The sequence below is a fragment of the Vicugna pacos genome, chromosome 11 (genome assembly GCF_048564905.1).
Source record: "Vicugna pacos chromosome 11, VicPac4, whole genome shotgun sequence".
Lineage (NCBI taxonomy): Eukaryota > Metazoa > Chordata > Mammalia > Artiodactyla > Camelidae > Vicugna > Vicugna pacos.
Window position 1 is genome coordinate 78,176,654 of NC_132997.1, and position 26,176 is coordinate 78,202,829.

Below are 26,176 nucleotides of genomic sequence, written 5' to 3' on the forward strand. Positions count from 1 at the left end.
AAGTCTCAATTTGGCCTAAAGTCAGGTTGAGAATCTGCAGATGTCCCCCTACTCTTCTCAGATGGTGAGGTGATCTGTCCAAAAGGGGATGAATCATGACATTATTTTCTCTTCTCACATCAGAGCTGCCACCCTCTCCAATAATCTACATCAAAGACCTCAACTTGTGGCATCACGCACTGCCCTTAGACAAAAGGGAACACTCTCTTTTCAGCATACAGGAGAGTAGTCACCATCTTCCCAGGAGGCTTGTGTTCTCCACCCCACAGCAGCCTTTTCTCATTTGGCCAGCAATGGACTGGCACATTCCTGAGCCAAAATGCACACATAAGCTGCTTTCCCTGGTAGCGAAGCTCTTTACTCCTGAGTGACTCTTATCAGGGGCAGTTGGGCATTCTCAATTGGATTACGCTGACAAGGAAAAAGTCCTGTGGTATATTATTTCAACACCATTTGGCTTCAGAAATGCCTGTCTCGACCCTTTTGCCCTTAGAACCTACTTCTCCCATCTTGCTTTCTAGAGGGTCACCAGCCTGCTCCCGTCCTAGCTCTTCATCCTGGAAATTTTGGCTTATGTTCCTGAAGACAGAATATCATCATTCACAAAGTAGATCATGTATAGCAGAGTAATAAATCAGAGCATGGTAAAAACAGAAGTCTAATTCATTTACTCCTCTTGACATTTCTATATCCAGAGACACAAGACAAAATTACTTGAGCATAAAAAGCTTTTTGGTTTTGGGTTTATCGTCTATCCTGCACATTCCATTCTAGGAGAAAGTGTTAGGGCCTCATATTCTACTTCTCTGACTATGCTATACCTTGGAATATTTCTTGTAAAAGTCGAAGTAAGATTGAGAATGATCTGCAAATGAGATACTGTAAATTCAGTAGGAAAGAGCTGTGCTCTTTTTGGTCACTAGGGGACATCAGGAGTAGTAGTCCAGAGGATGAGCCAAACCAAACTTTGGTGGAGCCAGAAACCTCTGGAATATCTGTCACACCTTTATTTCCAGCCTTGAATGGTCAGGTGGGGAATTAGGCTTGATTTCAGGAACTGACTTGAGAGAAGACTGCCGAAGGGCAGCTCTTAAAGAAATAACCTAGTCCAGGCTTAACGTTCAAACCCAGACAAGCCTTTGCAACCCTGCACTATAGAACAGGAGAAATGAAAAAAAGAAATGCACTAGGCCCAGTCTTCGTCTCTCATTAATTATGTGACCTTGGGCAAACATTTCACTTCTTTGGGCTGTTGTTTCCTCATCCACAGGGTTTTCCTGGGGAAGATGGTGGTGGTAGTATACAGTTTAACTAAATTCTTTACGGTTCCCTTTAAATCCCCAAAACTTATTCTAAACGTAAAGTACAGTTTGGGAGTAAATGCACATGAATGCAGACAGCCTGTTACAAAGGTCGCCTGAGGGGAAAGCAAGCCCAGTTTATTTGTCTGAGATCCTAACACTGCATCCTCTTTTTTCAGCTATCACCCAACAGTTTCCCAGATCTGTTTCCTTCCTATTCTTAAACAAATGTTTAGTTTCTCAAGGTGCCTTAAGGGGTTGGGGTTGAGGAGATTATCTTTGGTATTATGACCCTTTAAGAAACAAAGTATGGTGATGGCTTAATCATTGCCGCATCTAGGTACAAAGTGAGTCCATGAGTCCACATAGCGCCAGTAGGAGATAGTGGTACCAACCACCTTACATCAAGAAAGGCAAATTATTTTGAACACTTGATCCCTTAAAAACTCTTTGAGAAATATTCATTTTTAAGACTGATCTATCCCTCAAAGGCTAACCCAACCTGTTTTTATGAATCAAAAACCTAAACCTTAACTCTCACTCTAATTAAACATAAGTAAGCATTTCATGAACTTACACGTCTTGGGGTTTTACTGAAATTTTGAAAATCCCGAGGATTAGAAATCAAAATTTTTATTTCCCCCAAGCTGTCTTTGATAAGTAATTTGTAGAAGGTCATGTTCATGAGGTCCCAACATAAGCCAGCGATGACATAAAAACTCCTCCTCCCTAGATATCTGGGCCCCAAATGTTCAAGATGACCAAAAAGAAAAGGGTTTTCGGCATTTATGTATGTTCTCTGGCTCAAACACCTTGTCAGGACCTTGGCGGCCTCTGTGCCTATAGCAGGTCCATCTCCCCTTAGGAAGAGGATAGAAAGATGTACTTTTTTTCAGATTGAAATCTCTAACAGCATATAGAGCCAATAGCAGGCTGCTTTCCATAAATCTGCTCCTGAAATTCTCACTTTTACCATCTCCTCCTTGTTGAGTAGGACCACTCTGGTCTGCTTGAGGTCAGATTTAGCCTTCACTTTCAGAAGATAACACAGGCACTTAAAAGCAGCATACCCACGGGAAAATAGTTTATTGCATGATTTCTCCACTGTGATACATAATCCTGACAGGAAGAGAAATAAGCTTTCCACCTTGGGCATTCCTGCTAAATAAGCCAGGTTAGCTTGCTGCTAGGAGCTGCTGTCTACCACCCTTAAAAGAATCCCAGTCTGTTGCCCAGGACAACCTTAATTTGCCTCAGACATCAGCAACAGCTAGAGATTACTAAACTACTTATCATATGTAGATTATTTTATCCTCCTAATAACCCTGAGAAATAGTATTACTGTTCCCATTTTACAGATAAGAAGACCAAGATCTAAGAGGTTAAGTGACTTACCCAAGGTCACACATTAAGTGGAAGAGGTAGAATTTAAATCCAGGTCTGTTATAGATTATGTTCTTAACTATTATTATACCATGCTGTTGCTCCAGGTTTACTACTAGGTATATTAAACTGCATTTGACTTGGATGGCAAATAAAAATTTAAAACTAACCTAGAATTGAAGTTTCTTCCGTACCTTTCCTCTTCCTAACCAATGACTAAACACTTAGTTATTGATTTTAGGACTGCTATATAAATTAAGCTTCAGGTTTGCCCAGGTTTCCTCCTAATCCAAGAGGGAAGAGTGAGGCCCCTTTAACAAGGCCAGCAGGGCTAAATTAGGCCCATAGGGACCAGCCTCAAACATATCGCAGAGGCCCGAGGACAGACTGATCCATCTGTCTTACTGAGAGCGTAAGTTTGATGCGTATCCACTCTAAACACTAGTTCTCTTCCTTCTAGAGGAAATTGGCACATATTGAAAGGAAAGCAATTAGGTTGTAACACACAGGCAAACCAGAGCTGCTGTGGTCCTTTACTCTGCCTTGCTGTTTTCTGTATTCATTGTATAAGACCAAGTCAAAACTTAAGCAGGCAATTTGAAAGCCCAGGAGAAATTAAAAACTTCTGTTGCAATACTTTAAAACAGGACATTCACCCCAGTTTTATGCAGTCACTACATACTTGGAGCAACTTTTTTAATCTAAATTCCTCTAGTAGTCTAGGAAAGTATTTCACTATTCAATGGCAGCAAGAAAAGACAATTAGAGGTTTATCACCAAATACCATCCTATCAGGTCTCCTCTAGGGGCTCTGAAGGGAAGTAAAAGGAAATAAAAAAGAACTAAATTCTAAATTGACATTAGCAGTTGATGATGGAAAGGACTAAAGGGTCAATAGCCAAAGCTTTTGGAGAAGAACAAGAGAATCCCTAAAGAGTTTCAGTTATGGGACTGGTAGCAACTCTCCCTGTTCCCTAAGTGTACAGAATCCTACTTACTCACCTTTCTCAAGTAGCTGGAAATGTTCTTTACAGCTACATGTAAATTCTTAGTCACATTAAGACTGAAGAATCTTACTCTGCTTCAGCCACCCTTTGTGCTAATGGGCTCAAGAACTTTATGATAAGGGATATTTCCCATTTTTCTGACAAGAAAAATAAAGGCATCAAAAACAACCAATAAGGGCAGAACAAGTACTCTAACAACTTGCATTGCTGCCTCTAAAGGCATGTCTGTGAGCAGAATAAAGTTTATGGGAGCAGCAGTACTCTGAGAAGTCAGTCACTTATTATCTGCTCTGAAAGGTGGCCAGAGAACCTTCAAGACAGCTGGATCTAGAGAAGCAATCCTGAAAGGGTTGGGAAACAACTTTAGAAAACATGGGACAGAACCCCAGTTCAGCCAACACCTGTTCCCCCAACAATATCTGTCTCTCTGTCTCTCATTTTATCCCAACTGCACACAATACAAAAGCTGCATTATTCTGGTAAAGTTGCATTCCAGCCCAGAGTGCACAGTTAATGTTTTTTACAGCCCACATGCCTCCTTGTGATGGATGGCCACTTTATAATGAAATACTTTATGCTCAATCAACTTACAAATAATGAGTGTTCCATTACATAGCATTAAAAACAAACCCAAATTCAGAAAGACCCAGAAACAAACAAGGGAGTAGAACAAGGGTGATTGCTGGAGAGGAGGAACTGAAGAGAATCCTCCATAACTCTTTCATTCCTAAATAAGATACAGTCCTAAGGAGAATTTAGTACCAAAAAAGACATTAATTTCAATAAATGGTGTTGGAACAATAGGGCATCCATATGCAGAAACAAAAACAAAAATGAAACACAATCTAAACCTCACATATTATACAAAATTTAACTCAAAATAGAGCATAGACGTAAATGACAAGACTAAATCTGCATATTTTTTAGAAGAAAACATAGGAAAAATCTTTGTGACTTGGGAGAGTGCTTAGATATGATACCAAAAGCATTATGCACAAAATGAAAAAACTGGTACACTGGACTTCATCAAAAATAAAATGTCTGCTCTATGGGAGATACTGTTAAGAGATTGAAAAAACAAGCCACAGACTGGGAGAAAATATTTGTAAATAACTATATAAGTGTCATTGTAATAAAGGACTTGAATCTGGAATAGACTTCTCTAAGTCTCTATACTCAATAGTAAGAAAACAATTCATTTAATAAATGGGAAAAAGATACGTACAGATATGTCACGAGAAAGAAAGGATACATGAATGGCAAATAAGCATGTGAAAAAGGTGTTTGATGTCACCAGCCATTAGAGAAATGCAAATGTAAACCACATGGAGACACCTACTAGAATAGCTTAAATGAAAATACCAAGCACCGGAGAGGATGTGGAAAAACTAGAATTCTCATTGTTGGTGTGAATGCAGAGACTCCAGAAAACAGTTTGGCAAGTTTCTTGTAAAAGCTAAACATACACTTACCCTTTGACCAGAAATCTCACTCTTGTGTGTTTATCCCAGAGAAATGAAAACCAGTGTTCTTCACACAAAAGCCTGTACACAGATGTTTATAGCAGCTCTATTCATAAGTGCTCCAAACTGGAGATGCCAAATGTCCTTCAGCTAGTGAATGGATGGATAAACAAACTGTGGTACAGACATATAATGGAATACTACTCGGCAATCAAAAGGGAGCAAATTATTGATCTATGCAGCAGTTTGGACGAATCTCAAAGGTATCATGTAGAGTGAAAGAAATCAGTCTCAAAATGTTGCATACTGTATGATTCCATTTATATGACCTTTATAATAAAACTGTGGTGATGGAGAATAGATCAGTGGTTGACAGGGGTTAGGGGCCTGGGGAGGGTGTGACTACAAAGGAATAACAGAGGGAGTTTTCTGGAGCACTGAAACTGCCATAGTGGTTACAGAGATCTGTGTGTGTGTTGAAATTTATAGAACTCAAAAATAGTCAGTTTTACAAAATTAAACAAACCAAAAAAGGCAGAATGCATGTGGCTCTGGAAGTTTCAAACCATGGCTGTAAAATTGCCCTAGTCCTTCACCATGAAGACATGAAGCTAGTATATTTGTAGCAACTGGGTTGAATGCTTAGAAAATCTGTTCCCTATACCACCTCTCAAAGATTTTTTTTTTCAGTCTAGACTTTCCTATCTCAAATATACCAAACATGACTATTTTTTTTAATGACACACCAAATCATATGTAATGTAGTTGTGTTCCTAAAGCAGCAAGACTAAGGGACTGTAAGTTTTTTAATAAGCTTTTTAAAAGTACTTTATGCGTTTTAGTTTTTCCAAATATTTCTGTTCCTTTCATCTCAACCTTCTACCACCTTACACACACAGAAAGGTTTTTCTTTAGGTTTTTTTCCTTCAGACTGTAGATCTCTAGGTGGGGGTAGTGGGGGATGAGAAGCAGGTTTTATACAGCTGATGTGATCACTGTAGAGACAAGCTTGGAAAATGCTACCCAATCTGCCAATTAATTAAAGCATTAATCTGAGGAGCAGCCGGGCCCAGGGACTGTTTACCCAGTGAGGAGGGTGATAGGAATTGAGTGGGAAGCTCCCTGTATTTGCATGAAAATGAAAGTGCTTAGGAAACCCAGCTTCCTTTTGTCTCTAAAGGTGGGGCAGCCCCCTACCATGTCCCCAAATCTTTCTGGCCTATTTAGGAAGCCTTTTAGGTGGCTGGTCTGTTAGAGATGAAAGCACAGCCGACTCTAGAAAAACAAATTCAGCTCTGGGCAGAGTAGGGTAGGGAGCAGGTCCAGAGAAGAGTAGCTTCTTAGACCTGGAATGAAACCTTCTAAATTCAGGAGTATGTGCTGTTAATTAGGTAGAATAGATGTAATGGTTTTACAGGTTTTGGAACCGTATGTATAGACTGAGTTCAAATCCCAGCACTGCTTCTTATTAGCTGTGTGATTTGGGACCAATCATGTGTCTTATTTGAGCTTTATTTTTCACATCTGTAAAATAAAGATTATGAATTGCCCCTTCATCTCAGGGCAGTTAGCCGTCTGCTTACTGTAGATAGAAAGGAGGCTAGAGAGTGGTGAGGACCTTACAAGGTTACAGACTGCCTCCACAAGTAGGGACTACACAGCCTTTTGTTCTTTTTAAGGTTATTTTTCAGCAAGGGACTATAAACCTCAAGGTTCCCCCTCACCTTCCTGTGATGTGCTGCATTCTTTATCTCTAACATCTCTTTATCTTTGTAACAGCATAGACATAGACATAGAGAGCAGCTCATTCTGGAATCTATTTGCCCATGTTGGCAGTACTTAAGATGAGGTTTACCTCTGTATTACTAGAGAGCGTGATGAAATGGACATCGGAAATTGACCCAGCAATATTTGATGATATTAAATAATTATTGTTAATTTTTAAAATTGTGGTTAAATACGTTTAAATATATAAAACATAAAATTAACCATCTTACTCATTTTATTTTTAATTTTAAAGCATGGTAATGATACTGTGATTTTTTTTAAAGCTTTTTAATCCTTTAGAGCTACATACTAAAAATTTTACAGATAAAATGACGTAGTGTCTAGGATTTGATTCAAAGTAATCCACATGGAGTAAGATTGTTCCAGCAGCTAAGAACTCTAGCCTCATGGTATAGATAAAAAGGGCCTTTTTCTAGGGTCTAGCTTTTTGTAAAATGGCATCTCTTCATTTTCTCATTTCTTTTCTTACAGAACTCTCAGAAATTGAGCCCAATGTGTTCCTTCGTCCGTTTCTGGAAGTAATTCGCTCCGAAGATACCACTGGCCCTATCACTGGACTAGCACTGACCTCTGTCAATAAGTTCCTGTCCTATGCGCTCATAGGTAAGAGCTCAGGCTTTGTGGATGACCACAGCTCTTAATTTCCTGCCTCTCCTGGGGTGGTCAGGCTCTAGGCAATGAGCTGGTGATGCTGGAAAGTTCTTCCCAGCCAGCTATTTCCTTACAGTAGAGAAATAGGATTGTTATTGATTATTCATCACGCTACTTGACTCAGGTTGTACAGAGTAGGGAGTGAGGGGAGATTTCCTTAGGACTCTGGTTTCTTTATGCTTTGGGAGGTAAGGGTATAGTGTCTTTGGATGTTTGATTTGGTTTGGTTTATTTTTAAGGTTATTTTAAAAAATATAATGCATGCTATGTTAAGAAGATAAACAGTGAATGGGTGTCTAAAAGAAAAGTTAATGGTCACTATCTTTCTCAATGGTCCACCTCGTTCTTTAGGTAAATAATGTTAACAGGTTGGATTCTTTCTGTTTCTTTTTCTACATGTATATAAATACACATAAAGTCCCACCTTTTTAAAAAAAGAAAAATAGGATTATGTGCTTACATGTTTTCTTTTTTCACTTAATAGTATTAACTTAGAAAGGTATGTATGATATAATTATCCATCTCATTTATTCTTTCCCCTAGTTTCATTGAGATATAATTGACATAGAACATTGTATTAGTTTAATATATGCTGGAAAATTATTGCATAATAAGTTTTGTTAAATCCATCACCTCACATAGTTACAAATTTTTTTCTTGTGATGAGATCTTTTAAGATCTACTGTCTTAGCAATTTTCAAATATACACCACAATATTGTTAACTGTAGTCCCCATGCTGTACACAACATCCCCAAAACTCATTAATCTTATAACTGGGAGTTTGTATATTCTTTTTTAATTGTGATAAAATATACATAATAAAAATGCCATTTTAATCATTTTTTTAGTATGTAATTCAGTGGTATTAATTACATTTGCAGTGTTGTGCAACTATCACCACCATCTGTTTCTTGAACTTTTTCATCACACCAAAAAAGAAATTCTAACCATTGAGCAATAATACACTATTTCCCCCTCCCCTCAGCCCCTGTTAAGATTTTTTTCTTTTTGGTAGCTGTGTAATTTTCATAGTATAGATAGAATACAATTTATTTAATCATTCTCTTATTGAGTAATATTTAATATTTACATTGTTTCTTATTTTGAGCCATTATAAATAATGCTGAAGTAAGCATCCTTGTTCATATGACTTTATTTATCAATTTTTCCTTTTGTGTGATAGATTCCTATACTTGAAATTTCTGGATTAAATCTATAATGTTCAAATTACATTTTTATAGGTACTACCAGTTTGCATGCCCAAAAGATTGTATCGTTTGCACTTCCAACAGTAAAGTTTGAGAGTTTCCAATTCCCCACCATGTCACCAGCACTGAATATTATTGGTATTCTTTATTTGTGCTAATTTAGTGGGTGAAAACTGGTATTTTATTGATTTTATATCTTTAAGGTTGAACATTTGAATTTCTTCTTCTTTGCCTATTATTTTATTGAGTTGTTTTTGTTTTGCTTATCAATTTGTAGGAGTTCTTTGTATAGTGAGGATATTGATCCATTGTCTGTCATAGCATTACAAATATTTTCTCCCAGTCTAGCCTAAATATTTTTTGCAGTTGATTGTTTATCTCTGAATTTGTTTATGGTGTCTTTTTTAGATTCCTTTTTAGTTGGTCTTGTCACTCAAGATCCTGAATTCCTTTTCCCCTATTGCCTGCCCATTTGCAAGGGTGAGGGGCATAGTAAACAGGCAGCTGTCCTTGTTTCTAAGTAGGGAGACAAGAAAAGAGCAGCTCAGGCTGTAGCTAGCCAGAAAGGAAAATGGCCTTCAGTTCAAGGCAAGAAAATCCTTTGTCTTTTCTAAAAAGTTGGATTTGCTTAGCTGAAGTGTTCAGGATCCTGAACAGGAATCCTGGGTGCCAGCTAGGTTCTGAATAGGTGCATCAGCCTTTCCAGTCACCCTCGTCCTAACTTCAGACCTTTCCCTAGCAAAAATCAGGCCCAGCTACTTACACCCTTACCTTGAGCACCACCTGCAGGCCATCTCTCTTCACGGCCTCCAGCTGCCCTCTGTGCCTTTTCCCTTTGCTCTTTTGTCAGTGTTACCCTCTCCCCTTCCTCGACTTGGCAGACAAGCTGGTCATCGGAGACCTCAGGCCAGCTGGTCATTGGAGTTTCCTGTAGTGGGAAAAGAGAATGCTGGAGGTGGTGATTGCAGTAGGCCTGAGAAAAGGAGCAGGAAGGAGCGTATGAAAGCCAGACAGCAAAGAAGATGAGATTGGCAAATTTCCCTGCAGCCTTCCCCAGAGTGGCCCGAAAAGGAAGACATTCTAGAGAAGGGACCCTGGGAAAGACAAGGTCTGCTAAGTGAGCCAGCCTTTTGTTTAGGCTGCCCCTCTGTAAGGAACTGCCCTCTACCCCTCAATCCTGTGACTCAAGGGTTCTAGGATTATTTTAGGTCCTACTCCAAAGACCAGCCTTTTGTTTGGCACCACACAGCTGCCAGGCCAGGATTTGTGCCGTTGATTGCTTGGCTTGCTGGGCCCTGCCTGTGGTTCTAAGGACCTGTCACTCTTACCTACCTTTTTAGAAAATTAACTTTGCTGGTTCATTCAAGCTCAGGGGATAAGAGCTACAAAAAGATCAGTAGAGCTTAAACTACTTCAACAAGGGAGATTACTGAAAGATGGGAAGAAATGGGCCCCCCCAGGAGTTTGTGAGGTGGGAGCAAGGCTGCCATTCACTGGGAGCTCTGAAGCACCACATAACACTGAGAAGGACCTAGATTTCCCGAGCAAGGAAAGGTCCTTCTGTGGACCATAAGGACCTGAATGTTAGGCAGGGCTGTGAGAGAGAGGACTCAGGCAAGGGCTTTGAGAATATAGGATTTTCTGTGTTGAGTGGGAGAAACATGGAGAGCTGGGGTGATAGAAGGAGCTGGGTCACTGTATATCATCATGAAATTGGCTTCCTTCTACATGACCTCTAAAGTCACCACTTATGATGCTGGAATAGAGACATGCAGTAAATAGAACAGAGTCTTTGACTAGGTGTCAGAGACTAACCAGGACAGAAGAGAAAGATGAAAACCACGCACAATTAATGAAAGTTTTCTGGCTCATTGTTGGAAGATAACTATTCTGGTTTCTCAGCTACCCCCTGAGCTTCATGTTTAGGAAATCCATTAACTTCAGGTACCAGGAATAAGAAAATGGTAAGAATTTCTTCTAATTCCTGCACTTAAAAGTAGGAGGTACTTCTACATTATACCATGCCACTTCTGGAGCATCTTTCTCTGTCACTCACAAAGCTTTGTCATGTCCCTACCTTTTTTTCCTACTTATGCTTCCCTTTCAAGGACAGTCTAGGCAGTTCTGCAGGACCCTTGTAGGTCTTGATGGGGCCACTTCTTTGGCTACTCTTGTGGATATTTAACTTATGAATGGGAGCAGAGTTGTCCCCTTGGCAACATTTGTGTTAGCTTTCAGCATAGTGTTGGTTGGCAGAACTAGCTTCTCCACTCTCTTCTTATTCACAGATGAAAGTCTCCCTCCCTCCTACTTCCCAGTTAGCCAGCCTCCTGTCCTGTTTAGTTTGTCCTTTATCTCTCCTTCGTCTTTAGTTAAGCTAGTGACAGGATTCTTGTTCGTGTCACACTGTTGTAAATAAGAATGGAATTAAAGTTGGAAGAGGTCTCTGATTTGCTATAATGGGGCACCCAGATATAAGTATTGGCAGCAGTGACTGTTTATTCCCCACTCCCCTACCTTAGTTGCACCTGAGCACAGAATTCCAAAAGCAATGAGATGTGTTGAAAAATAACACATGAAAAGAGGAAGGCTGCAGTCTTAGCATTCAAAGCTCTGGCCCTACTTGGCCCTTTCTCTGGGCCAAAAACTTAAATTTCCATGCCCTTCCTCTGTGAAATGAGTAGCTTTACACCAGTGATTCCCAAAGTGTGGTCCCCTGGCCAGCAGCATTAACTTTACCTGGGATCTTGTTTAAAATGCAAATTCTAAGGCCACACTCTAGGCCTACTAAATCGAAAAATTTTGGGAGTGGGTCAAGCGATTTGTATTTTTAACAAGCCCTCCAAGTGATTCTGATACATGTTTTAAGTTTGAGAACCACTGTTCCACACAGTAGTTTGTGTTGAGAAGCTCATTAAAGCAGTTTATGGGCAAAAATTCTCAGCTAGCTCAAGAAGCTAGGTTAGGAAATTGGAGAGGAGAAAACCAAAGTCTCTCAAAAGAGTCCTGAGACAGGATGTCTTGCCTTTTCTGTCTTTCCTCTGAACATCATTTAGTCTTTCCTTTTTCACTGGAGCAGATCCCACTCATGAGGGCACAGCAGAGGGCATGGAGAACATGGCAGATGCTGTCACCCACGCCCGTTTTGTGGGCACGGATCCTGCCAGCGATGAGGTTGTCCTGATGAAAATCCTTCAGGTAAATGAGGGGAAGAGCAATTAGGCAAATGGCCAGGAGCTGGTGCTGCTGGCTCTACTTACCCGAGTCTGCTGGCAGCGTGAAGCTGTGTTTTGACTCCACTGGGGCTTAGGGAGCTACTTTGTTTCCAAACAAGCGGCTCTGGTACCCAAAGTAAAAGCTTTTTCTAAGGAAACTAATTAAAAACTTTAAATGAATTGATATCAAATACCAGAACCTTTAATACACTTGTACCTCTGACAGACTATATCTGTGCCATCCATCTGTTAGGCTCCTGGGCTAGGGCTGGAATGAGTGCTGAACTATGTCGCGGTCATGCAGAGTAAAGACAGTTCCCAAGACAAGCTCCTGGAAGACCCCCCTACCAAACTGAAGCAAGATCAGCATTCTTGCTAACCTCTTTCTCACCCCTGAGTGCTTCTGTAGGATACTAGGGAAACAGGAGCCAGCTTCTCTCCCCTCAGGTATACCCTTCTTCAACCAGCCTGCCTTGTTTATCACAGTACCTCCTCTTTCTTCCTGGTAGGTGCTGCGGACTCTTTTGCTAACTCCAGTGGGTGCCCACCTAACCAATGAATCTGTGTGTGAGATCATGCAGTCTTGCTTCCGGATCTGCTTTGAAATGAGGCTCAGTGGTAGGTGCTTGAATATGGGCCCTTCACCATTCCTGGGGCCAGGATCTGTGAGTATGAATACAGGATGCTGTCTCTGAACCTCAGAGAGATGGAAAACTCATGGCTTCTCCATCACCTACCTTGTGGAGCCAGAGGAGTCTAAACGTCTCTGTACTTGACTATTTGTTGTACAGCTAGAACAGAGACCTTAGCTCTTCGTGCCAGGGCAGGAACTGGGATAGATCTCAGACTGACTCAGCCCACCAAACTTTCCTCCCTTGGGGTTTCTAGGATTGACACCCGTCTGCAACTCCTGAGAACACATCACTGCACCCCTTTTTTTCCTGACTCAGTAGTGCCATCTAGTGGGCCAGTGAGGTTATGACTGCCAGGCTGAGCTAGAGCTGGTTTTAATAAGTTTGGCATAATCCTTAGTAAACAAGGTTTGGAGGGGAGTCTGCTCTGAGAAGCCTCCTGATAATAGCACGGCAAGTAATGACACCTGTGTTATTTGTTTTTGCCTGTGCAGAGTTATTGAGAAAATCCGCAGAGCACACTCTCGTAGACATGGTGCAGCTGCTCTTCACAAGGTAAACCTGCTGCTGTTTGCTTCAGCCCGGCTGCCCGGGCCTCTTGAGCCTGCCTGCTTCCACACAGCCACTTCAGGGACTTGGCCAACCCCACAGCCACATCAGAGGCCACTGAGATTATGGATGAGGGTGGTTCTCTGGGCCCAGGGTTACCGATAAAAGGAGGAGGAGGGAGCTGGCTTGGCCTCAGGGGGAGACAGAGGGTTATTTGATCTAGGCTGACAGATCTTATGCTTCCCAAACTTGTGTCTGTTTCTGTGCAGGCAGCAGCTGGGAAGGGAACCCAGAGAGGAAGCCAAACTCAAGGGAGCCTGGAACAGGTTGCTGAGCTCCCAGAGCTCAGCCTGATTTCTGTGAGGAAGGACCAAGGCTAGGGTGACCAACAATCCTGGTTTGCCCGACTGTCCCAGTTTTAACACTGAAAGTCCCACATCCCCACAAACCAAAACTGTTGGTTACCCTCGTCAAGGCCCTCAATGTAGGGTCTAGGAGACCTATTCATACTGTGCCTAACACCCTGTATTCTACACTTCCTTTCGATAGACTTTGAGAAGAGCTGAGGCGAGGGCTTTACAGCCTTCCCTAGGGGATATTGGCAATAGGAGAAGTTAGACATGGGGCAGGGCTTATATGGGAAATCACTGTACCTTTCACTCAGTTTTGCTGTGAACCTAAGGTTGTTCTTAAAAATAGTCTATTTTTTTAGAACAAAAAAACCAAAAAACTTCCCCCTGGGATTTATAAATCCCAGATTGTTAAATCAGATCTATAAATAATCAGATCTGATTATAGATCAGATCTATAAATAATAATCCTTATTTACAGACTTGATTGGCCCCTGGTCCCTGCTGCAGATTGTTTCTTCTCGGGTTCAAATTTACTGGTTTCAAAACTGCAACCTGTCTTTTAGTTCTCAGACTATGCCCAGTCTCCTGGGGTTTTGATAGACTGCCCTCTCCCCATCTCATGATTTTCAGCAATACTTGCCAAGTGGGAGGAATCAATTTGAAGACAAAAAGAGCCTCTGTCATCCGAGGGTACTTAGTCACCTTTCCCTGATGACTACCTTCTTTTTAAGAAAGTGTCTGTGTCATATGTTGCTCAATTCCTGTGGTTCTTTGATAAAGCTCTGAAAAGGGTGAAATTAGCCTGCTTCTCTTCCTAGCTTTTCCTAAGAGATAGAGCGTGCTCTGACCCAGAGCATCTTTGGGCTGTGGCTAATGTGGAGGGGAAGATTTGTTGTTATCCCTAATTACAGTCCACGGGATTTTTCTATCTTACAGGTTACCTCAGTTTAAAGAAGAACCCAAGAACTATGTGGGGACCAACATGAAGAAGGTATGACATGCTGTCCCTCATCCAAACTTTGATCTCCCAAATTCCATGCTATGGGGATTTTCCTGGATACCCTTGCTTAGCAAAAACATGCTTTTGCTTAGACAGGTCAGGTTGGAATCCAGAAAAAGCTATCACTCCTGTAGCAAGAAATTTATTCTTTCCCAGGTACCTCTCCTTCCCCAACTTCTCCTTTCGAGCCTATCTTTGTTGACCTTCCATGTAAGCTGGTGAGCCAGTCCTTCATGGAAACAACAGACTGGGCTAAAAATGTATGTTGATAAAGGTGAAAGTCCTGCCATCCCCTCAGGGCCCAGCCTTGTCAGCAGGTAGGAGGCCTAGAGACGCTATACTTCAAATCCCACTCTAATGCTGGATTAGACTGAGTTTATGCTTGGGCTAGTCTCTGTTGATGAGATAAATTAAGCCTGACTCCAAATCAGAAGGTTCTCAAACTGCTAGAAGAAGAATGGTGTCAGAAGAATGCCCTCTTTCTATCTTGAACTAAAGCCCTGGACTTCACAGGCCTCTGATGAGGATTCTGCTTGCAGCCCTGAGAGGTTCTGCCCATGGAGATGACCCTTGGCTGTTTGGTGCATGCACCTGACCTTCCCCTTTCCCCTGCCATCCATCCCCATTCCTGCCCTTTGCCCTGTTGGCTTGTGTCTCAGTTTATTTCACTCTGTTTAAATCGTTCGTTTGCCTGTCTTTCACAGATTTCTCCATGTCTCCTCAACAAACTGGAGCTAAGTAGTGGGGAGCAGACCAAAGCCCTGAACCAGTTAGAGAGGGTACTACTCTTTAAGAACCTCAAGGTCTCTCTCCCTCTCCCTCTACCCTTTTTATTCATTTATTTAAATGTTTATTTTTTATATGTAACATCTGGGTCCCATTTCCACTGTGTAGAGCACAATTCACCCCTCCCTAGTAACAGCACGGCTTTGGAAGAGTTGCATGTGTTCGTAACTTTGCAGTGTTGGGAATTCTGGGGCATCTGGCTGCCTGGAGGCAGAAGAAAGCCTTGAACTGGTGATACATCATGTAGTAAGCCTAGATAGAGAGCCTGGGTCCTGCTGACATCTTGTGGGGAGGCTTAATGTCTACCATTTCTAGAGGGACTATGAGGGACCTTCAGATAAAACCCTTCCCTCTTTTATCCTCTCCCTGTCTCAGAGCTGGCACAGAAAGCTTAAGCACAGTCCTTTGACTCTGTCTGAATACCTGAACTTGGTTTTGAGAGAAAGGGTAGCCGATCTAGTTGGGGACTTTTTTTTTTTTTTTCTCTTGGTTACCACTAAAGGGTCATTCTCAGTTTTAGGACTCTAGATAGGTGGAAAAGAGCCAGGTGCCAGGATAGCCCTGGACACTGGGAATACTTTGGGATCTGCAAAGATGCCCTTTGTCTTTTAAAAGTAAAAATGTATGGGAACTTAGAGGTGCAAGCTAGAGATTACCCTAATCCCCATATCCCTGCTTTGGGAAGAAGAGAGAGAGAAGGGATATGGGTTATGTAGGCTGTCTATCACAGAAGGGTGCATGCTAGAGGTGTGGCTGTGGACATCCAGGTCAATGAAGATAAAAAGAACTGTGAGTCTGTGTGTGTGTGTGTGTGTGTGTGTGTGTGTGTGTGTGTGTGTACACTAGACAGTCCATAGGCCTGTGTTCTCTTTGCATGCCTTGTCTCAAGTTTCATTTGTGTGCTTGCCTAGTTTTAAGTTGCAGCTCTCTTCAGTAGCTACCCAGCATTTTGCCATGATTATTAACCTAGGACCTGCCCTTTCTTTGTACAGCGTATATTGGCCTTTAGAAATAGAGAATTACAAGGATAAGGTGATGTAGAGTTTCATAAACTGCTCGCCTACCTGCCTTAGGACCTTAGGATAGGGAACACAGCTATACTTTCTAAGGACTGAGAACTGGCAGCCTCTCGGCTCCTTCTCCAGCCAAGAGGCAAAGAACATTCGTTGAAATGATCAAGTTAGAACTACTGTTGCAGAGGATAGAGAAGGAAACAGGAAGGACTGACCCTAGTGTGGGAAGGAATCTCAATGACTGGTTTCTCAGTGGAAGTAGGGCTACCTAGAATTCCTATAATTGGTGGGGGGCCATCTGGAGAGAAAAGATACCTCACCAAAGTCCACCCAGATGTTAGCACTTTTTGGAGCTCAGTGACAGTTTCTAGTTAAAGCCAGGAGATTCCTGTTTTTCCTCATTGATCTCTTGGACTTCTTGCTTATCTGCATGTTTGACTGACTCTTACCCCTCAGAACTTTTTTTTTTTTTTACCGTGAGTTTGATCCAGATGGGCTACCGTGGTTCCTGGAGGGAGCATCCTGGTTCCTACTTAACCATAGTGCTCAGAACACTTGAAGCTCTATTCTAGACATATAATTGCAGGAATTCTGGAGATACAGGGACTAAAAGTGTAAATCCAATATGAGGCTGTTGCTGTGTTACTAAGAGCTGGGGGTGGGGCTCAGCTGTTGGGCCTCTCTCCTTTATGGATGAAACTATGGGTAGAGAAGGAAGAATTATATGGTTTCTAAGCAAGGGATCAGAGGTTACTGGAGAGCTTGGGGGAGGTTGAGGAAGGGGGTCCTATTCCTCAAATATCAGATGGAATTGGACAGGCCAAGGATAATATGGTATAGTCGGCTAGCCTTTAGAAAGAGGCAGGGAGGAAGTGTTTCTACTCTCTGGATTCAAACCCTAACTGAGAAGGCATCAGGATTAAGAAAATGAAATGGGCCTAAACAAAATAGCTGTAAACTTAGGGTGGAGAAAATGCATGAAAACATACACCTTAAAGTAGTCAACAAATGATAGAGATTTTCCTTTGTGACTAAAAGGAAGCTACAGGAGAGATAAAAATACAAGAGAAAGGGAAATGGAATAGAGCAAGAGTCCAAGAAATCAGTAGCCTTACCATCTGAAAACAAAGTTGCATCTAGAAAGACCAACAGTGAAAAGGACAGAAGGTCTTATTGACACACCAAAATTGGGAGCAGCAGAGCAGATTAGCAACATGACATGACCTTCTGTCCTTACCTCCACAAATCAGCTGGGATGCCACTCCTTTCTTAATTCCAAAGAACGAATCTTTGACCAACTTGATGTAGACATTCCAGAGTAAGGGGTATAGTTAAGATGTAGGCCCAGTTCACAAAGTAATAGGAACCCTAAAAGTCTGGATAGGGAGGAGTATACTCTCATTATTGGATAAGAACTAGGAGTAGGCAGCTGCTCTGCAGGTGGTTGAGGAGGAGAGCCCAGGGGTCTAGGGCCTGAATCTGAAATTTCAAGCAAGGACCCCCTGCCCTTACCCTGTCTGCCAGAGGGTGAGGCACCATCTGCAGGATTCAGGATTGGCACCCATGATTCAAGAGTGAAGTGATGTGTGAGGACTGGCCTTATCTATGGCCAGCCTAAAAACAGAATGTCACCTTCCACATGGAGGGTCCCAGGCTGACCTTTAAAGTGGCAAATGTAGAAGGCCAGTTAGGGGAGTAGGTATGTGCTCTGATGGTCTAGATTCTTACTTTGTCACAGATGCAGGGTATAGACTGTCTTCTAGGGACCAGTAGGACTAAAGGAAGGGAGATTTCTAGGGATAGAGTCTTAATTTGAATACCAGTGCTAATGAGGTGTGATATTTCCAGCTGAAAATGAGAGCGGGAGGCATGAGTGATTCATCCAAGTGGAAGAAACAGAAGAGATCCCCCCGGCCCCCACGCCATATGACCAAAGTCACACCAGGTTCAGAGCTGCCCACCCCCAATGGAACCACCTTATCCTCTAACCTCACTGGTGAGTACCCTGAGCTGCTGCTTCTGATTAGAATGAATAAGAAAAAAGCTCCTTCCTCTCAGGAATTTTGATACTGCAGACCAATCAATGGAGCAGCTTTGGTCTTTATGCTGAGAACAAAAAGGGAAAACTCCAGATCATATCAGACTGTGACCATTTGGCAATTCTGCAGTGACTTAAGGTTATTCTTCCAGTGGGACTCTGACTGCTTTAGCCCAGCAAATGCAGAAATCAATATGCAGTTTAGGACGGAAAAAAACCCAGTACTGTGGAGGGTATATGTTTCCCACAAAGTCTCTCTTCTTCAAGCTTCACTTACTTTGCTTGGCAGGTAGCATGCCCTTCATTGATGTGCCCACTCCCATCTCCTCTGCAAGTTCAGAAGCTGCCTCAGCAGTGGTCAGCCCCTCTACCGACAGTGGCCTAGAGTTCTCCTCCCAGACCACCTCCAAAGAGGACCTCACTGACCTGGAGCAACCTGGCTCTCCAGGGTACAGCTCAGTTGCAGAGCCTGGCAGCAGCGAGCTAGGGGTTCCTGAGCAATCTGACCCCCAGGTATAGCTTTGATTTCTAAGGCCCCTGTCCAGTCTACTGTGGGAATTGGCTTGATCCTTTGGATCCTTTGTCCCGGCCTTGGCTCAAAATAAGGTTGGGGTGGGGGGTTCTTCCCTGTTTCCTAGAATTAGCTGTGCATCTAGAAAAACCACAGCACAACTCACTGTGAGAGGTAGCTCATGGGATTTTCAAGTTGTGCACATAGGCAGTACGTGGAAAAGGTGAGGATGCAGCTCATGGCTTTTTCTGGATGGTAATGATCTAAATTCCAAGCGCCTGAGGGCCTCTGTTGCCTCTGGGCTTCTAATAACTGTAGGTCAATGATGCCTCAGGTGTTGTTTTCTGAGTCCTTCATCATACTTCTGCCCTGAGCCATCTTGCGTAGATTCATAGCCCACTGAGCTTGCCCTGCACCTGCGGTCCATTAGAGACACTTGGAGGATGGATATTTCAGGGAAGTATGTTCCAAGTTGCTCTTGCTTCATCCCTTTTCCTATATCCCCCTCCTACCGCTCATAGCAGGAAGGGGCCCATGTGGAAAAGGCCCAATCAGTATCCGTGGAATCCATACCTGAAGTATTAGAGGAGTGCACATCCCCGGCTGACCACTCTGACTCTGCCTCTGTCCATGATATGGATTACGTCAATCCCCGGGGCGTGCGCTTTACACAGTCCTCTCAGAAAGAAGGTGCGTACTCTCAGGCAGGCTTGCCTGTTCACCTTCCCCCATCCTATCCACTAAGCTGCCTGAGCCTAGACCATCGTAGACCCACAATGTCTGCTGGTTCAAGACCTAGGCCATTTTCTAGTCAGGAAATTGAATCAAGCCAGAGGACTATAGGATAGAACCTTTCCCTAACTTACAGAGAAGGAGTTTGATGGACAATAGGAAGTGAAAGGGAAGAATAGAAAGCTTGGGACTTTTAACAGAAAAGTGGGATCAGTAATTTTGATTGCCTATAATGAGTGAGACAAAGTGGGAGGGCATAGCTCAAGTGGTAGAGCTCATGCTTAGCATGCACGAGGTCCTGGGTTCAATCCCCAGTACCTCCTCTAAAAATAAACCTAATTACCTCCCCCTGCAAAAAAAAATATATATATGTAAAAAAAATAATAAATTTTTTTAGAAAGTGAGACAAGTCTCCCTACTTCCCCAGAAAAAAACTTTTTTTTTTTTCTGAAGAGAATCACTTACCTGAAATCCCTATATAATGGAGGGCTGGCTACGCCAAGCAGTCAAGCCAGTTAGCAGTCTTAGCAGTCCCACTTCCTTCCTGGCCTTTCCCAGGCACAGCTTTGGTCCCCTATGGTCTTCCCTGCATCCGTGAGCTCTTCCGCTTCCTCATCTCCCTCACCAACCCACATGACCGCCACAACTCAGAGGTTATGATCCACATGGGACTGCATTTGCTGACAGTGGCTCTTGAGTCAGCCCCTGTAGCCCAGTGCCAAACCCTCTTGGGCCTCATCAAGGATGAGATGTGCCGCCACTTATTCCAGGTAAGATTGGATTTCTAGAAGGGGTCCCAGCTCCTGGCTTTTTTTTCAGAGTCTCTTAAGGGTCATGGGAGCACAGGGAGGTTTGGCTGATTTGTGCAAAGAGTATAAAACCCAGGAAAGAACCTTCCTCCCCTGTTGATCAGTAGTCATAGTCAGCAGGACTCCAGTAGTTCCCCAGGGACTCTGGCAGCCAAAGGGAAACAGAAATGGCTAGATATAGAGTTCCCTCAAAGCACAGGACCTTAGTAGCAACTCCCCACAGTTTGCTCTGCTGCCTTTCTCTTGGTTGGGCCATAGTCAGATTCAGAAACCTAATGGTCCATCCTACTGTGATCTCCAGCTACTCAGCGTAGAGCGACTGAACCTTTATGCTGCTTCCTTGCGGGTATGCTTCCTACTGTTTGAGAGCATGAGGGAGCACCTCAAGTTCCAACTGGAGGTGAGTTTCTTGAACCTGAAAGAAAACAAATAGGAAGATGCATGACACCTTCATTAGAATCAGCTCTGTCTTGCTGCAGGGGTGGGATTTAGCAGCTTCTTAGGAGAGTGCTTTTAGCCTCCGGTTCATTGGCTGTCCTCTTTAGTGGAGAAATTACAAGGAGCCCAGGGAAAACTGGCTGGCTATAAAATGGGAGAACCCAAATATGAGGACTAGCAGGTAACCTCACCATGAATGCGTACAGCTCTTCTGCCTGCAGTTCTTTTGCAATACAAGCAGGCAAGTCAAACTAGCTTTGCTACTAAATTGCAAGAGTGAACTCTGAATAGGACCAGATCAGGCAAACATAGTGAGCACGAAAAGGGCAATAGGCTCCTTGTTTTCAGTCAAGCATGAGGTAGAGACCCAGGCCTCCTCCAACATGAAGACCAAAGAGGAAGATGTATTTAGGGGATGGAATACCTTTATGTGTCTCTTAATACATGCCTCTTGGCTAGGTGTCTGCTTCCTGTTTAATGTTTTTCCTGTCCAATTTGTCTCTTCCTATCTTGAACCCTTTCCACCCCCCAAATGGCAATTACTGGATTATTGTCAGATGTACATCAAAAAGCTCATGGAGATCATCACTGTGGAGAACCCCAAGATGCCTTATGAGATGAAGGAGATGGCACTGGAGGCCATTGTGCAGCTCTGGCACATCCCCAGCTTTGTCACTGAGCTCTATATCAACTATGATTGTGACTACTACTGTTCCAACCTCTTTGAAGATCTCACCAAGCTGCTGTCCAAGGTGCTGAGTATTATTACTGGCCTCTAGAAGAAGGCTGTATTAAGAAAGTCTCTCTGGTGGTAATGAGGATGCTACATACAGAGAGGGAAATACTTTAGAGTTGGGGAACAAGCAGAAGGGCATCCTAAGGCAATATGAAAGTTATAGGCGATTTTAGGATTTTTGGAGAAGTATTCTAACCTCAAGTTTACTGTATCTGTTTACTTTCCAGAATGCCTTCCCTGTGTCTGGTCAGCTCTATACAACACACCTGTTGTCTCTTGATGCCCTGTTGACAGTGATTGACAGCACTGAGGCCCACTGCCAGGCCAAAGTTCTCAACAACCTTACCCAGCAAGAGAAGAAAGAGGCAGCCAGACCTGGCTATGAAGCAATAGATGGCACTCGAGAAGCCAATGATAGTGAGAGGCATTTCTTTCTTTGAGGATCCCAGGGTTCTATGTTTATCCTTTCTCTACTCACTGAATTCTTTTGCCTACCCTTATTTCACTTCCTTTGAAGTATTCCTAATTCTGTATTTTTCCGAGGTTTGGTGATTCGAATGATAGGCCAGGCAGGACTCATGGACTTCTCCCTTTTTCCTCTCCCACACTTTAGCTTTTTTTTTTTCAAACATAATTATTATTTCTTTATGGGGAGAAAAGAGAACATAGATTAAAGGATATAGGACTTCTGTCCCTAAAATATCCAGGCCCTACCTTTTCCCACCTCCAATGTCTGCCTCTACTCTAATTAATCTTCTCTAACTTCTCCTTGAGATTGAGGTTGTAGAAGATCAGGGAAAGTGACTGGGTAAGCTCTTTATTAAATTATAGAATCAAATGTTTGGCCTGAGACAGTGCCTACTTATTTGGGCTTGGGTTTGTCCTATTCAGGGCTGGTGACCTATGTACAAACATGCAGGTCTCCTTGGCCTAAGACTCAATTCTCTTGCAGCTCTGCCTGCATACTCCTTCACCATAAGCCTTCACTTATCTTCTTCTCTCTTATAGCTGAGAGAGCAGCCAGCGATGGGAAATCTGTAGGTGTCGCCCCAGACATCACAGGCCTGAATCTGCCAGGTGGAGGGTGGCTGCCAGCAGAACATGGAAAACCAGGATGCAGTGATCTGGAGGAAGCTGGTGACTCTGGGGGTGGGTACTGGATGTCCATGATCCTAAGCTCCCTCAACTAGAGGGCCTGGTGGAGAACAGAGGGGAAGGGAGCAGGAACACCCTAGGGCAGTACCTGAGTGAAACTTGGCTGTTTACCATGCCTTTAAACCCAGACACAGGAAAGAAAACATTTGGAGCTCTGGAAGGTAGGACTTGTAGGGAAGTGGAAGACTGATAAGGACAAGAAGTTTTCTGAGGCATCTTCCTTTTTCACTAGAGAGTATATCAGCAACCTTCCAAAAGTCATTATCCTGGTAAAAGAATCTTACTGGTTTTTCCCTCTCTTTTTCCTAGCTGACAAAAAGTTTACCCGGAAACCACCTCGATTTTCCTGTCTCCTGCCAGATCCACGGGAACTGACTGAAATTAAGAACAAAAAGAAGGTATATATAGATATTCCCAGAGCTTAGCCTCTGCCCACCTCTGAGTGTTCTTTGTAGGGTTTCTGTCTCAGAGAATGAGAGAGCGTCTCATTCTGACTAGTCTTTCGGCTTGCTGGGACTTCACCAAACCCCCAGTCTCCTTTGAAGGTCTTCCCTTACTCCTAAGCCATGTAATCAGTCATATTCTATTATGTGCTCCTGGCCCTATCTGAGAGCCAAGTGTTACTGGTGGTGACAAGAGCCCTGGGAACTGGTTTCCTGTGGGTCACTGGAGGTTATTGGTCATCTCAAGCCCTGGGGTGACAGTTGGCAATAAAAGGGAATTGACATTTATTCTGGAGCTTTAGTAAAATTCAAATAACTCTGCTTTTTGGTTTTTTAACACAAAGAAAATCTTCTCTTTAACCCTTTCTTCCTCTTAAGGCCAGCCTAAATGACTGGTTTATGTATGGCCTTGATTGCAGGGCTGTGATTAGACGGTCAAAAAGTTGTTTTCATCACAATTAGTTCATCTTGTTCTTCAAACCCCAGGGACTTCAAGAGCTAGGAAACCAAAGAAAGAAGGGGGATACAAACTAAACTGTAAACACATACCAGGGATGGCAATAAAACTGGAGAGAGACGATAACTTTCTCTAGTCTCTTTCTTCTACTTTTTTTTTTCCAAGTTGGAGGAGTGTGCTATGTATCATCAGCACTCAGAAAAGGAGTGAAAAGGAGCTCCTCAACCAATTCTAGTTAATTATGGAGATCAGGGAAGGCTAGGGGCCAATATGATGCAGCCTTAGTTCTAGAGTGACTTAGAACGATGTCCTAGGAGCTTGTTAGGTGACCAGCTGTGGACAATGATGGAGGTCTGGCCTTGTCTGGTTTAGAGGCAGAGCAGCTTTTGACACCTCTCGTATTTCTCCTGCAGCTGCTGATCACTGGCACAGAGCAGTTCAACCAGAAACCAAAGAAGGGGATCCAGTTTCTGCAGGAAAAAGGCCTCCTCACCATCCCAATGAACAACACAGAGGTAGCCCAGTGGCTGCGAGAGAACCCTCGGCTGGACAAGAAAATGATTGGAGAGTTTGTGAGTGACCGCAAAAACATTGACCTGTTGGAGAGCTTTGTGAGGTGAGGAAGCTGCAAGAAATGTGGGACATAGTTGATGATCAGTCTGGGGGGACAGACTCCTTCAAAGCAGTATTAGTTCTAGCTGGTGACCCAGGTCACACATTCTTCCTCTCCACTCTCCTGATTTGTATTTGTTGAATCTGAAAGAGGTCTCCAGCAAGATAGCTTTGGAAACCATTTCATTCTACATAGAGAGCATTGCAAAGGGGTGGAGCAGTGTTCCTGAGTGCAGGGTAGATTCTGGGTTTCAACGGATGAGGTTTTTGGCAAGAAAATGCTGATGTAAAAAGTACTATGGTTAGGAGTTGTCAAATTCTGGTTCTGTGTTAGAGATGACCAGGCGATAGCTCCCTTTGCTAGAGACCTCAGCCTCCTCTTGCAGTAGGAAAAGCTTAGAGGGACTGTGGCTCAAGAGAGTGCCCACAATTTGCAGCTTACATATTTTAAGCCTTTCATCCTTCTTTCTATCCCTGTAGCACCTTCAGCTTTCAGGGTCTGCGGCTGGACGAAGCTCTCCGTCTCTACTTGGAAGCCTTCCGCTTGCCTGGGGAAGCACCAGTCATCCAGAGGTTGCTAGAGGCATTCACAGAACATTGGAGGGTGAGTTTGAGTGGCAGGGGCTGAGCCTAGCATCCCAAGTTAATTTGACTAAGGGTTTCCAATGGCTCCAACCCAGTACCAGTTGGAGCAACCAACTGAAGGACCCAGTTACTATCTCCTGAGAAGGCTGAGAGCAACATCAATGAGCTTTCCAGGGAAGGGCCAGGTTTCTTTAAGGAGTTGGCAAGAGATGTGCTGCTTTCTGGCTGGTACCTTCCCTTCGTACCAGCATTGACCAGTCAGTTGGTAGTAAGGGTTTGATTGGCCAGAGAAGGACATTGACATAGGTGGGGTCTTTGCTTTTTCAGAATTGTAATGGCTCCCCATTTGCCAATAGTGATGCCTGCTTTGCCCTGGCCTATGCTGTCATCATGCTTAATACTGACCAGCACAACCACAACGTTCGGAAACAGAATGCACCCATGACCCTGGAGGTAAGCGTGGATCTCAGCCAAGGCAGAGAAGATCCAGCACAGCTTTGGAGGTAGCAGGAAAGACATAGGATTTCCAGTGGGCACAATAGGCAATGTTCTGTCCAAGGAGTCAGAGAGGGCTGGCCAATCCAGAATAGGAACTCGGGTAGGGAGATGGATTCTTCCACTTACTGTTTCCTAAGTCCTGTTTAGCACAGACCCAGGAGTTCCTTGGGTGGGGCTTCAGCATTGACACATGGGGTAAAAAGTTTACTGCCCTATTTCTAGGAGTTTCGAAAAAACCTAAAAGGTGTGAATGGAGGCAAAGACTTTGAGCAAGACATCCTAGAGGACATGTACCATGCCATCAAGTGAGTATGTGGGGAGAATGGTGTAGCATCTCTGTTAACAGTAAGCACTCTGCTTCCTTTTCCAGATTTGAGAGAGTCACATCAGACTGCAATGACTCATGCCCTGGATTTAGCCTCACAATTTAGCTGGGCAGCACCCTCTCCCTCAACTCATTTATTCCTTAAAGAATCCTGAACAGTACTGGAATTCTAGTACTCTGAGCTAGGATCCAAACTGCCTCTACTAAGGGGAGTGTCATGGCCCCATTTTCCGAACCCAGAGCAGTGGGTTTTCCTGTCTAGCTTACAAGATGCAGTCTGGTAAAAAACAAAAACAAAAACAAAAACAAACCAGGATGGGTGCTGGAGGGTGAGGGGTTTGGGTCAGAGGTCAAATATAGGACATTTAGGTTTTTACTGTAAATCAGAAAAGATAGAATTATTCATCCTTTTATACCCAGAAAGAATATGAGATTTTACTACAGAACCAAAGGCCCATTTAGAGATAGAGCTTGGAGATTATGGGAT

At 43.2% G+C, this 26,176-nt stretch overlaps 1 protein-coding gene across 5 annotated transcripts in view; it reads left to right on the forward strand.

Annotated features, from left to right (window-relative positions):
- Positions 1–26,176, forward strand: part of GBF1 (golgi brefeldin A resistant guanine nucleotide exchange factor 1) — a 109,594-nt gene that overhangs the window by 71,576 nt on the left and 11,842 nt on the right. For 2 of the 5 annotated variants that reach the window (XM_015244645.3, XM_006210473.3), the window contains exons 4-21: positions 7,414–7,545; positions 11,882–12,000; positions 12,527–12,635; positions 13,144–13,204; positions 14,488–14,542; positions 18,199–18,346; positions 18,678–18,901; positions 19,421–19,589; positions 20,190–20,401; positions 20,742–20,840; positions 21,436–21,630; positions 21,842–22,031; positions 22,623–22,763; positions 23,079–23,167; positions 24,083–24,285; positions 24,762–24,885; positions 25,194–25,319; positions 25,587–25,669. In XM_015244645.3, the coding sequence (XP_015100131.1) occupies positions 7,414–7,545; positions 11,882–12,000; positions 12,527–12,635; positions 13,144–13,204; positions 14,488–14,542; positions 18,199–18,346; positions 18,678–18,901; positions 19,421–19,589; positions 20,190–20,401; positions 20,742–20,840; positions 21,436–21,630; positions 21,842–22,031; positions 22,623–22,763; positions 23,079–23,167; positions 24,083–24,285; positions 24,762–24,885; positions 25,194–25,319; positions 25,587–25,669 (2,479 nt within the window). Of the gene's footprint in view, positions 1–7,413; positions 7,546–11,881; positions 12,001–12,526; positions 12,636–13,143; positions 13,205–14,487; positions 14,543–15,255; positions 15,355–18,198; positions 18,347–18,677; positions 18,902–19,420; positions 19,590–20,189; positions 20,402–20,741; positions 20,841–21,435; positions 21,631–21,841; positions 22,032–22,622; positions 22,764–23,078; positions 23,168–24,082; positions 24,286–24,761; positions 24,886–25,193; positions 25,320–25,586; positions 25,670–26,176 lie in introns of all 5 variants that reach the window. The other 3 variants (XM_006210472.3, XM_006210474.3, XM_031682697.2) reach the window with 2 other exon arrangements.